This window comes from Bidens hawaiensis, unplaced genomic scaffold, assembly GCF_021521415.1.
Source record: "Bidens hawaiensis isolate Kalapana, Puna unplaced genomic scaffold, B.hawaiensis_p1.1 tig00001461_1, whole genome shotgun sequence".
NCBI lineage: Eukaryota > Viridiplantae > Streptophyta > Magnoliopsida > Asterales > Asteraceae > Bidens > Bidens hawaiensis.
Window position 1 is genome coordinate 771,718 of NW_027491082.1, and position 12,750 is coordinate 784,467.

Genomic DNA, 12,750 nt, shown 5'->3' on the forward strand with positions numbered 1-12,750 from the left:
AAACCGAACTTGTTATTAAATATAGGTTTATATTGTTGACAGTAAATCAAAGTGGCGCAGCGGAAGCGTGGTGGGCCCATAACCCACAGTTCCCAGGATCGAAACCTGATATTAGTGGCATCCAATGCAATTTTTAATTTTTGAACTGTTAAGTTTGACAGTACTACCCATTTCAACACATTTATACTTTCATATGTAAACAGACTAGCCTTAAAGTTTGGCAGTACTACCCATTTCTTTTCATGACCTTTTTATGTCTAAACTTTAAAGTTACAATCGAAATAAACGTTAACATCTTGCAGTTTAAGCGTAGAAATGTTTTTCAAAATATATTTGTGTGCTTTTTTTGTAAATTCATAGTTATGACTTATGAGCATGATTTGTAATAACTTTTCGTGAAATGTGATGTGCCATGTCAACCTGTGAATAGCCTAGCCGTCTTCTGGTTGCTTTAAAACTTCCATGATCATATGTTTTTAAATAAGAAGAATAAAAATATAAACATAAGCATATTAATCACCCCTCAGTAATGAGGGTCATAATAACAACAGACAGTGTACAACATTTACCGCAGATCGTCCTAATATTTACTGCACGAAGGTTAAGATGATTAACTCAGGACCTAAGATACTAAGGCCCGGACCGGACCAGATGGCCCAGCCCGACCCTACCCTACCAGAAATAGAGGACCACTTGTGTAATATTCCTTCCTACTTCAATGCACACTCTTTATGAAATAATTTTGAAGTAAACAGTATATTGCTCATCTCTCAAACTTAACAAAGGCTGCAGAAGATACTTGATATTCAACCCATTCGCCACAAAGCTAATCGGATGGTAACTACTGATTCCACTGTTTACCTTAAAACTAGTTGCGGTCACAAACACGGAATCCGGTTCACCAGAATCACACCTCAGTTTAACCATCCCATCCAAACTATGCACAAAGCAACCCTTCTGGCTCACAGACTCCAATCTAATCAATCCATCATTTCCACCCACTATCCGGAATTCAGCATTCCGCTGATCAGCGGAATCACTGATTCCATTTCCTATTCCAAGTACTTGGTCTTTCCCTTGTTGTACAATCACCATTCCAGGGAGGTTGTATGGTTCTAACATAATGGTTTTGCCAATGACATCTTTATATGATGATAACTTAGTTTTTGGATCAGTTGATATGATTCTAAATGTTGTGAAGACGGAAAAGGTGGTTCCAGAGGGTGGGAAATTGATCATTGTGATGGTCTTGTTTGCGTGTGCTAGAGCGAATGATGACTGTCCGGTTTCTTGGGAAAGAGTGATTAACTGGGAATTGTAATCCGATGGAATTGGAGTGATCCACTTGGAAAGAGGGCCTGATGCGGGTTTTAAGTCGGAATCACCAGTGGTCAAGCCGACGAGGAGATATGGGCCGTATAATATTGCGTGAAGAGAAGCGAATTCGGACCGGTCATCTGGAAGATTAACATTTTCATTTGAGTTAATCAGGGTGCGCACAAAACCAAAATAACTGGATGATAACCGGAATTACCAACTTAACCGAACTGAAATAATTTAATCCAATATAAACGACAATCTGGTTATATATGTTTTAAAAAAAATGATTTTTTTGGTTCGGTTTAGGTTTTGCTATCAACCAGAAACCGAAAAAAAAAAGAATCGTACCGATTGGAACGGAACTGAATAAACCAGTTTTCAGTAATTTATAAAAGTTAGTAATTTTAGTTCCAAATGTGTAATAATCAACAAAACAAAAATTTAGACTCAAAAGTTTCAGGTAAAAACGATAAAAATGAAACAGAACCAACAAAACTGAAGAAACCAAACCGAGTGGTTTTCAATAACCTAAAACCGAATTTTTGCTTTTTAGTTCGATTTGATCCCAAAACCAACGATACAAAAGAAAATAGCATAATACCTTGAATAGCCTCCATTCTAAGTGTTATTGGCAGTTCAAGGGTAATAATGTCCGATATGCTCCATTTTTTCGTGACTGATAAGAACTTACCTACATCAAGAACTTTTATAAGGCCTCTTATAACTTAAATTCTACAATCTTCTTCTTTTAAATATTTATTTATAAATACATTACCCCGCGATTAAAAGATTCATACCCGCAGATACAAGAGGAATATTCTGACCATTAAGTGTTGCTTTGGCATCCATCGTAGTCCAAAACGGTATTCTAAAGTTCAAAGTAGTCGACAATCCTTCCTGCAGAAACCACATAGCCCGCGTTTGCAAACGAACAAGTAATATGACAAATATAACCTTTTTATTACAACCTTTTTACCTTCTTTAAGGAGACCGTAGCTGTAACTCTAAGGCGTGGGTCCCATGACACAACCGGCATTACTTTCAGATCGATAGCAATTTGCCCGAGTTTCCAGTTAACCGAGCTTGATATGTACTGGATGATGTAAAGCCCGGGATTGGTTCCCGCTTCTTCAAAGTAAATTGAATCACCTAATTTTGAAAATGACTCAATACCTACATAAGCGAAAAGAAAACTAATTTACACATATGATTAAAAACTACATATAATAAATGGAAAATTAGCCCTTCAATAATATAGAGTTCTTAAATTATTTATTAGTTCTGAAATGAACCTATTTATGTGTATACGAAATATTATATACAAACCTGTCCCGTAACAACACCAGAAGGAATCAAATGGTGTTCCCCAACTATGGAATCCGAAGGATTTTGACATTCCCGGGCCTAATGGCAACATGTAAATCATAATCCCGGGTTCGTTTCCTCTTTGAACACTTAAAACACCGTTAGTCAATGCACGTTCATAATAATCTGCATACGCCATTTCTTTGGTCCATCTAAACAAAATCCTAGAGACCTGTAAACATAATTTCAAACAAATGTAAATTCATCATAATGTGACGTTGAAAATATAAGATTAATCCTTATTATTATTATTATTATTATTATTATTATTATTATTATTATTGGCATGCCTTCAACATGTTATAAGTGGCACATGTTTCTTCATTCTCCGTCTCTAAGGTGGTTGCGAGTCTTTTCGGGTCGGTCCTGAGAAAACCAACCAACCAAGTAACCAACAAATGCTTTGCATAATTTTTTTTTTCACTTGTCATGTAAACGAACCGAACAGATTAAGTTTGTGTTCGTTCATTTAACTTTAACCGAACAAACGAATGAACTTAAACAAACATAAACTAACGAACATAAATGAAGTTAAACGAATGGACATAAACAAATTTTAATAAACAAATGTAAATGAACTTCCCACTGAACGGTTCATGAAATATTAACTGAACGTTCAGTTCGTTTACATTCCTTTTTCACACTTATAAACATGTGAAAAATGCTCATGTTTATAAGCGTTAAAAATATACAGTCGCAAGAACTTTTACTTATTAGTAACACATTGGCTATATTTACCAGAACTCGCCTACTGATGTCCCTCCAGTGGCATACATGTGAGAAGAGTTAATCGCGTCCATGAAAAACATTCCGATTTCCTGATAATAGTTCAAAAAACCAGCTATTTGTGTTTTAAAGAAGTTGTATTTGTATAATAAATATCATCTTAGTGTATATATTATATACCTTGTATATAGATTCACCAGTAACTTCATACCGCATTTGTGATCCAACAACAACTGGAATATGCGAATTGGAATGAAAACCAGATAACTCGTCGATCTACAAGTGTTCTTTGTTACATATAATTTATCCATATTATTCGATAAAAATAATCACATTCGCATATAACTCACTTTTAAAGCCAATGGTCCAAGAAAGCACGGTTTGTCAAAAAGATTAGCCAGTAATAAATGCTTTGTATCTCCCTAGTAACAACAAGAAGCAAATTTAATAACATATGCACTTATGCAGATGTATAAGAAAATGAAGCAAGCAACATAATGAATGATATTGGTTAAGGTTTCAACATACTGTTATGGTGTAAAGCCGATACATGACATCATTCATCCCGCCATATTCTTCATTCAAAGATTGCCAGTGTCGTTCAATAGAGAACAACGTGATCACATTTTTCAAGCGTTTGCAGAAATAATCCGCCATTTTTATAACCATTATTAAAGCTTGATCGTTACCAGCAAAAGCATGTTGATCAAGTAACCCTGCCATTATCTGCCAGTTACAAGAAAATATGATCTAGAATCTAATAAAAGAGATGCATAACATTTTTAAATTTTGGTAAAGGTTTACCTTGTGAATGGTGTAATATGGGGCCCACACAGGTTGGCTCGCTTCAACACGGTCAAAAAACTCTGTTGGGAAAGCCGAGAGGTACCCGGTGTTCATCTTTTCTTGGCATTCACCGAGTGCTGATACCAATTGAGTCATTTTTTCTTTTAAAGTTTTGTGACCGGTGCTTGCCCATATTAAAGCTGTGGCACTCAGGTAGTGCCCTTATAATACATTCAAAAACAAGCTCTTAAATTAGTGAAATTTTTACAGGTTAAATCCCTAAAAAACCAATATACTTTCATTAGTTTTTTTTAGAATACAATTTTCTTTCTTCAGGTATATACCAACTTGCAGGTTTACAAAAAAAAAGCATCTTTATTTGAAAATTTGAGAGTCATTACGTCCCTTCACTAACTATCGTTAACTTTTTCTGTTAATAGGGTGTGAAATGGCCAAAATTTGTCTAGAAACGACTTTAATGGCCCTCAACCAGTAAAAAGTACACAAAAAAGTCACTAAACTAATGTTTGTATATTCAAGTCCCTAAATTTGTCTAGACATGTATGTACTTGCCACATATTTGTAAAATAATTACTTGTTAACTATTAAATCAATCAAATTTGATAAAGATATATTCAACAATTTGGCACAAGAAAAGTTTTACAGTTTTATTTTGACCAATCTGGAAGTTAACTAGTCATTGTTATTAAGAAATAAACTCAAAACCACTATGTGGGAGGCTTTTAATATACAAAAATATAGCTTAGTAGCTTTTTTCATGTATTTTTTACAAGTCGAGAGACTTTAATATACCGTAGTGTCAGACTTTTTCGAGAAAATAAGAATACATAGTGGTTGTTTACGATAATAACCCAAATTTTATCACATAAACGAATACAAATAAACAAAGACAACAAGCAACTAACACTTGGGAAGACCACAAACCTACAAAGTGACCACGAAGCTCTTTATCCGGTGCCTCCCAACCACCATACGCGAAACCTGGTGTAGGCAACCCCGCAGTTTGCCTAAAGTTCCAAGCCAGTCTATCAACATCAAGCATCAACATATATTCCAAATTGGTTTGTTGAGTTTGACCATGAATCGAATCTGGGTGCAATCTCACATCACTTAAAGCAACTTCATTCAAAAAGTTTCCGGAAACTTTAGGAGACTTAACAATTTGATTCTTCATCTGTCTATACATCATCATCCACCCATACTCATCTTCCTGTTTCAACACTTTCCTTGGGATCAAACTCGCCCAAGTGGATTCATCGGTGGGAGTCAAATGGTTATGGTTGTGTGATAGCATCACTTGTTGTTTCCATGCAGTGTTATCTGAACTTAACAATTGGTGTCTGTAAGTGTGTGATGAGATCTCAGTTGGAGTGTTGGTGCATTCTTTACTAATAACATGATCATAACACAAAACCAAAACCAAAATCATAATATAAAGTATGTCCATCTTCAATAGCATGTAGAACCTCATTTTGTTCTAATAATAATTATGATCATTAATATCCAAATATCGTGAAGCCCGAAATGAAATTACACCCGAATCACATATAAATGAATATATATTTGCATGAGTGAATTAGAAAGAATGGATTTACATTTACGGAGGCATGCAAAAGGAGGCTAATGTGAATGAATTGAATTGTGAAAATTGGATGGAAAATTGTGATCGTGGGTTTCCTGTCTCGTATTGTATTATTCTACCGCCAATTTTGAGGTCAGCCATGGACGTGGAACTGTTTGGAAAGAAAATCGTATCCTCGGTGTCATTATCTCCTCTATTTTAGGGGAGGTGATTTATTTTATTTTTGTTTCTTGGGATGGAGTGGGACGTAGGTGGGGGTGGGTTGTTAAATTTATTTAAAAACCAACTTCGCAACTAGCGTAACGCTATAGTATATTAAGATTACGCTAGTCGTAGCGTAACTTTATCGCGTTGGTTGAGAAAATGTTAGTAGCGTAATTACGCTACTCGTGTAATTACAAAAAGGCCACCGCATCGTTTTTGTTTTTCACTTTGTACGCTTCGAGTGATAATTTCAATTTGTATTTGATCCAAATGTGGGTATTTTATAATATTGGTATATCGTTTTGTATTTTATAAATAATATATTTTCAACTATAACTAACCAATTTTAGGTTTTTACTAGTTTTATACTAGAAACGATTTTGGTGTGGATTGATTTAAGTTATTTTGATTAATTAACAAGTTTTATTGGTGTTTTTATTCAAGACTAGCTTGTCTGTGAAGAATTGGAAAGAGTATCGGATCTAAGTATCTAACCATTGTCATTTTTTGGACCAATCTTAAAGATCCTTCAACAATTTTAGTTTTGTACAAAATCACATCCAAGACCAAAATAAGGCTTCATAATTGGCTTCACAATGAGGCACTACCTGCCCTGTTCGGGTTTTGTCCCCTCAAAAAACACCTAAAAAGATGCATCTCCTCTTTCATGCTCGTCTTTTCTCACTTCACTCACAAAACTCGTTGTTGAGTGATTTACATAAAAACGTCCATCATGCCTTATCTTTAAAGTGCTTTAAAACCTACTACCAGGGATTGCTTTAAGGTTGTGTAAGTTTATTACTGTAATGTTGGCACATAGTTTCGTACGAATAGTAATTCTTTTTTTTAATCACTAGAAACAATAGCAAAACTTTTTATTTGACCAACAATAACAACATATTTCCCCAATCATAGTAACAACTTGTTTTATTGCTTAAATAACTTAAAAATCCACACGGCGATTCAGAAGAATACTATTATTTCAAACATTAATTAATAATAAATAACTGAAACCTTTAAATCAAACACAAACACTAACAACTCAGGGAGTCTGATTCTAAACCTTATACACAACAAAACTCAGGAAAGATTTCGTCACCATCTTACAGCCTATTACCTTAAAAAAGCATATATCTTTAAACTAATACTTGCCAAAAACAATGACCTGAAGCTTGTCATAACCAGCAAGAACACCGGCACCGGCTACAGCACGCAATATGTTTGCGCCTGCGCCCTTAAACAGTGATTTTGCACCCTCGTTCTTCACAATCTGACTGAATGCGTCAAGAGAACTCTTGTACTTGACGGCTTCACCAGATGTCATCATCATTCTTCTACGGACCGTGTCAATTGGGTACGAGGCAAGACCAGCACCGTTTGTGACCGCCCAACCAAGCCCAAAGCTAGCCAAAAAACTATCCTGTATGTTACACATACAGAAGATATCATTTGTCATATCTTAATTCTTAATGAGTAAAAGTTTTAGCTAAAAACGGTCAAATGGTTTAAAATCAATCACAAAAATAATTTTGAGTCTACAATTATATGTCATTTAATATTTATCAGAAACCATAGGGCTTGTTGTTGGAAAATTTTTGTGAAAAATATATATATATATATATATATATGTTTAAACTTTGAATTATTTTATTCAAGGTTGTTAGTCAATTAGTCAAAGTCATTAAAATGTCCTTTAATTTAATCAAAAAAATTAAAGTTTTGGTTAATGGTTCCTTTAAGTTGGTCAAAAAATTAAAGTTTTGGTTAATGATGGTTGAATGGTTTCAACTTTCTACTAATATAAATACCAAATGAGCTTCTTAGTTGTAGACATACAAAAAACACAAAATTAACACATTCTCTCTTGTGTTTTCTCCAACTTTCTCCTTAAAAAAAATTTCAACATTCTTGATCATCTTCATCATTTTCTTTAAGGTACTATTCGGGTGCTAGAGCCCTTCTCGGCAATACATATTGCTTAGGCCGTTGTACCCTGGGAAGCAAAACGGAGAGAGACCCGGAATTTGTTTTAAGGGCCCCGTGTAAAACACGATCCTCGGCCACAAAGACTACGACACCATTCTTGCATTATTTTATTTCAATTGTATTGTAATTTTGATTTTTTCGGTGTAATTCGTATTGTAATTTACTTGCTTTCCTAGATAGGTTTGATTCCTTGTACTGTAATCATTTTATTAAAAGTGTTTTATTTTTATACGCGAACGGTTTCCTACACTTGTAGCCTAGCCGCTAGCGGTATTGAAGTGCGCACGTAATGATGTTCCCTCCCAAATGTTAGATTTAAAAAAAAATATAAAGATTAGCATAAAAATGTTTTTGGGTCAAATTACTCCAACTTATTAATTACTACTCTGTTGAACATATCAATTTTGACATGTAATCCAACATTAGCCGTTCACGGTTTGATTTATAGAAATGTTATATCAAATCGTTAACTGAGGTATTGAAAAACAAGCCAAAAAGTATTATAGAAATGTTGTATCAAATCGCTAACTGAGGTATTGAAAAACAAACACCAAACCAGACGGCTTGGCAAAACCAACCAAAACGGTTTGATTTGGCAGGTTGAACCAACCTTTTCTAACACTATTTTCCAAAACTGTTATTGCGTATCAAATCTTTTAAAATAGTAATCAAGAATATTATAGATATGCATAACTAAATATTTAAAAAAATAAAAATAAAAAAAAAAGAAACTGGTTACAAGTTTCAACCCGTGAAGCTAGCCACCGTAAACTTTGATCTTTAAACTAGACCATATAAATCTCAAACCAACCAACATGTGCACACATGTTCATCTAACCATCTCAAAAGAAAACTATCAAAAATATAACTTACTAACCTGCAAAGATCCGGTGAGAAGAACGGGCTTCAAAGAATCGTACAACCCAAAATACAAACCGCGGTACACAATTATACCAACACAAGAAATGTTGAATCCGCGGTATAGCCCTACAACACCATCAGATGCAATAGTTTTCTTGTACACATCAATCAAACCATTGAACTGTCTCTCCCCTCCTGTCTTTGTAGCCTTTGCATCATTTGCCAAACGAGTTCGTGCAAAATCCAAAGAGTAAGTGAATAACGAGGAGGTAGCACCAGCCGCACCACCCGATCCAAGGTTTCCGGCAAACCACTTCCAGTAGCCATCGCGATCTTTCTTATAGTTGAACAAACTTTTAAAGTAGTCCTTGAATGCAAAGTTAAGTGCCTGCCCAATAATCCAAGCTTAGAACTAATTTGTAATATTTAAAAGTACCAAAAATAATAATATTTATAAGATTTTACACATGTTTAAGGCTTAATTCTTTTACAACAATAAAGTTACCCATGTAGGCGTGTGCCTTAACTTATTAGAAAATGTTTTAAAACTTCAAACTATTAAAATTTAACTTTCAAACAATATTTAAAAACTAGAATTATTAAAACTTCATTTTAGTTAATACTTCATTATTTGATATTTTTATATAAAAAAAACTATACCATCTCCAAACAATATTCTCACAATAACTATTTTGACCTATAAGTTTAACAAAATGGTTAAAACTTTTTCTTTTATAAAAATATCATTTGACGGTTCTAGTTTTAGTAAAGAAGTTGTTTCATCAAACTAGACGCTTCTAAATGGCAGCTCTGCTACGCCACATGGAAATCTGCTACACAAACATTGAGGTCATGTACCAAGATTGAAATCAGTTGTGCCGAGAGACGCTGCACAACATTTGATTTGAAAACTTTTAAAAGTTTGAGGCTATTTTGTTAAGACACTATTTTAATTACTATTTTAATGATTTTCAGGTTGTAAAATGGTTTTGCCATAGTTCTCTTTCATGCAATCCGTTCATAAATAAATATGTTGAATTTTAACTACCACTAAAGATTATATAACATACCTGAGTAGGGAAGTAACGGATAACATTAATACCGTTTGATCTCCACAAAGACAAAACTCCTTCATCCTTAACCGTTCTAGCGAAACAATCCCCTATACCCTTGTACGGCTTTGAAAGCCGACCCGATTTGATCATTTCATCTTGATTTTGAATCAAAAGCTTCACGCGTTCGAGTGGAGCAGCTGCAGTTTTGGAAACCGCACCCGAAACTCCACCCATAAGAAAGTCAATTGCAAATCCACCCAACCCTTTCTCTGCTGGAGCATTTGCAGCTACCAATGAATATTGTGTTACAGCCGGATACCGCAACCCCGCTTGTTGGTTCTGATCAGCCATATGTTCAATACGATATTTCTGCGGATGAAGCGTTTATTATTAGTTTACTATTCAGGAAAAACAAAGTGTTAAATGATACAAAAGAATTTTTTAGTTTCGAATGGCATAGTTAAAATACTCCTGAAACTCCTGACGGTAATCATAACCGTATATTCTCAAAACAAAGAAAGAATATATATATATATATATATAAACTGTGAAAATCAAACCATTTAAATTTTAAACGGATTAAATGATTTCGGTTTAGTGATTCAAATCTTGAATTTATGAACACCCAATACAATACCTTAAATTCAACTTTGTTGGAGAAGGTGGATGAAATATAGTGTTACTGTTATGTGCGTAGGCTATGGGTTTTATATGAATGACCAATGTGACTATGGGATTTATATGTTATAAGTTAACTTTATATATAACGGGTGTCACCTACGAGATCTTGGGGGGGTGGGCGACAAAATGGACGGTGAGATTTGATCTGATCGTCTGAAGGATTTATTTTTCAACGTGGAATATTCCGAGTGAGGTCCAGGTTTAAAATAGCAAATCAGTATCCAAATATCATTTGAGTTTTGACTTTTGACTTTTGACTTTTGACATTTTACTTTTGACCGCTACCCATGTCACTGTATGTTACTTTTCTATCATATTAAATTATTAATATTAGTAGTAATCAATTATTGAACACTGTAGATAAATATCTTCCACCGAGTCATTGTCGAAATTGACCGTAAATTGAATTATTGTAGATTTTTTTTGTACAATAAACTTATGATACTTTATTAATTTTGCTTTTTATTTAAAAAAAAGGGCGTGACCAAAATATTATTCATGTCATAAAGTGTGCTCTACTGTTTTTATTATTAGAAAGATCAAATAGAAAAAGAAAAATTCAAGAAGCATTGGAAGAGGGTTGTGTCCGGCAAGATGGTTATTCTTCCGATGACCTGCAAAACAGACACCGTGAGCTCGTCACTAAGAAGGGGGGGAACCTCCTTGTGACCACCCTCCGGCGTGAGAATCAGACTAGATTGCTCTTGAATATAAGTGTATATTAAGAGAAATGACTAGAGCAGATATCAGATAATATATGGATATATAAGATAATGATACCGTTCCAAGGTGTTGGAGTATTTATAGCCGAAGGTAGGTTTCCAAGCAGGTACAGCCGGCTGAATAGTATTCCTGTTCTACCGACTGTGGGCTACGCACGTGCCATGCTGATGGTTGGTGGGTAGGCAGAGGCTGATAGTGACCAGGCCGGCTGTGTACTATTCCTTTTCCACCAACTACAGGCTATGGACGTGCCCCGACAGGGGTTGGTGAGTAGGCAGCGGCTGATAGTGACTTTAAGTACTAGAGCGTGCTGCCCGTCGTACTGTTGTCAGTGAGCTGTCGCAGCTTTGGTCAGATCTTTTGTCCATACCTTGGCAGGTACAGTACAAAAGATCCTCTAGTATCGTACGGATTTGCTCATTTGGGCGGGAGTGTTCCCGGCTTTGGGCGGGAGTGTTCCCGGCTTGCTCATTCCTTCTTCAGGTGACATTACTGAATTATTTGAGAGTTAGTGCCTTGTGCGTGTAGCCTTGCTATGCGGGTAGCCTTCCCTGATGGCTAGTATCCGTAGCTGCGGGAACAGGCGGAGTACGTCGACCATTGGGAGGCGTTTCCTGCGGGAGCAGCTTGCGTACTGCGCGTAAGGACGTCGCGTCTCTGAGCATGGTGGGTCCTGCGGATCCAGTTGGTCTTTGCGCAGACGTCCCTCTAAGGTGAGTCTTGCGGGTCCAACCGCGCAGACGTCCCTCTTTGAGGTGAGTCTTGCGGGTCCGACTGCGCAGACGTCTCTGTTTGAGGTGAGTCTTGCGGGTCCAACTGGGCTCTGCTGGGACCTACCTCTTCAAGTCCCCCCAGTCCAATGTTTTTCTCATGAATTGTTAATAAGTGAGGTGAACTTTTGGACTTAAGCAAAGGGGTTTTGAAAAGGGTTTAGTTTTAAGGTCTCCGCGGGGATTCTTCCCGCGGGTTTCCTAATGTCACGTGCAGAATTTCCCACTGTTCTGCTTGATCTTTGGGTATGATGCGGGTAGGTGTGTAACCTCCTCGCACGTCGGGAGCGTTGAGTTTCATTTGTGTAGATTCTCCACGGGGTTTTGGTAGTTTTAAACATAGTGATCAATTATGTTAAACAACCAATTCCATCTTGGAGCTTCCAACAATCTAGTTCTCAACGTTCCCGCTATGCGGGGATGTTATATCCCTTTCCGCAAGCATGGCCCAGAAGATCCTTCTTGGTTTCAATTCCCTGCGGAGTGCTAAGTATGTGAAGGGTTTTGCCTTGACACTGTACCCGCACTCGTCTTATAGTTACTTTACTTCCAAGGTATTCCTGGCTTCAATTCCCTGCGGGTGCTAAGTATGTGAAGGGTTTTGCCTTGACACTGTACCCGCACCCGTCTTATAGTTACTTGGTTGCCGAGGTATTCTTGGCATCAATTC

General features: G+C 36.1%; 2 protein-coding genes across 2 annotated transcripts; both read right to left on the reverse strand.

Moving 5' to 3' along the window:
- Positions 1 to 560: 560 nt before the first annotated feature.
- On the reverse strand, positions 561 to 10,470 carry LOC143578309 (uncharacterized; the record flags this gene model as incomplete). The annotated part of the gene is made up of 13 exons (XM_077061932.1): positions 561 to 1,457; positions 1,922 to 2,011; positions 2,118 to 2,217; positions 2,297 to 2,493; positions 2,647 to 2,857; positions 2,976 to 3,051; positions 3,424 to 3,503; positions 3,592 to 3,687; positions 3,762 to 3,833; positions 3,940 to 4,137; positions 4,216 to 4,418; positions 5,143 to 5,612; positions 10,412 to 10,470. Coding segments are annotated over 13 exons (2,580 nt in total), but the record flags the coding sequence as incomplete, so codon positions are not given.
- Positions 7,146 to 10,657, reverse strand: LOC143578042 (ADP,ATP carrier protein 1, mitochondrial-like). Its single transcript, XM_077061723.1, has 4 exons — positions 10,544 to 10,657; positions 9,922 to 10,275; positions 8,868 to 9,239; positions 7,146 to 7,424 (listed from the first exon to the last, which is right to left on the reverse strand). The coding sequence occupies exons 2-4, from the start codon at positions 10,255 to 10,257 to the stop codon at positions 7,146 to 7,148; spliced, it is 987 nt and encodes a 328-aa protein (XP_076917838.1). The 5' UTR covers positions 10,258 to 10,275; positions 10,544 to 10,657.
- Positions 10,658 to 12,750: the final 2,093 nt, after the last annotated feature.

What these genes read in the sequence shown, in the direction of transcription:
- LOC143578042 (XM_077061723.1), bottom strand. Translation starts at nt 10,257, where the DNA reads ATGGCTGATCAGAACCAACAAGCGGGGTTGCGGTATCCGGCTGTAACA. An exon ending in TCCGTTACTTCCCTACTCAG is followed by an intron (nt 9,240 to 9,921) that starts GTATGTTATATA and finishes ATTATTGGGCAG; the next exon opens with GCACTTAACTTTGCATTCAA. An exon ending in TTCTCACCGGATCTTTGCAG is followed by an intron (nt 7,425 to 8,867) that starts GTTAGTAAGTTA and finishes TGTAACATACAG; the next exon opens with GATAGTTTTTTGGCTAGCTT.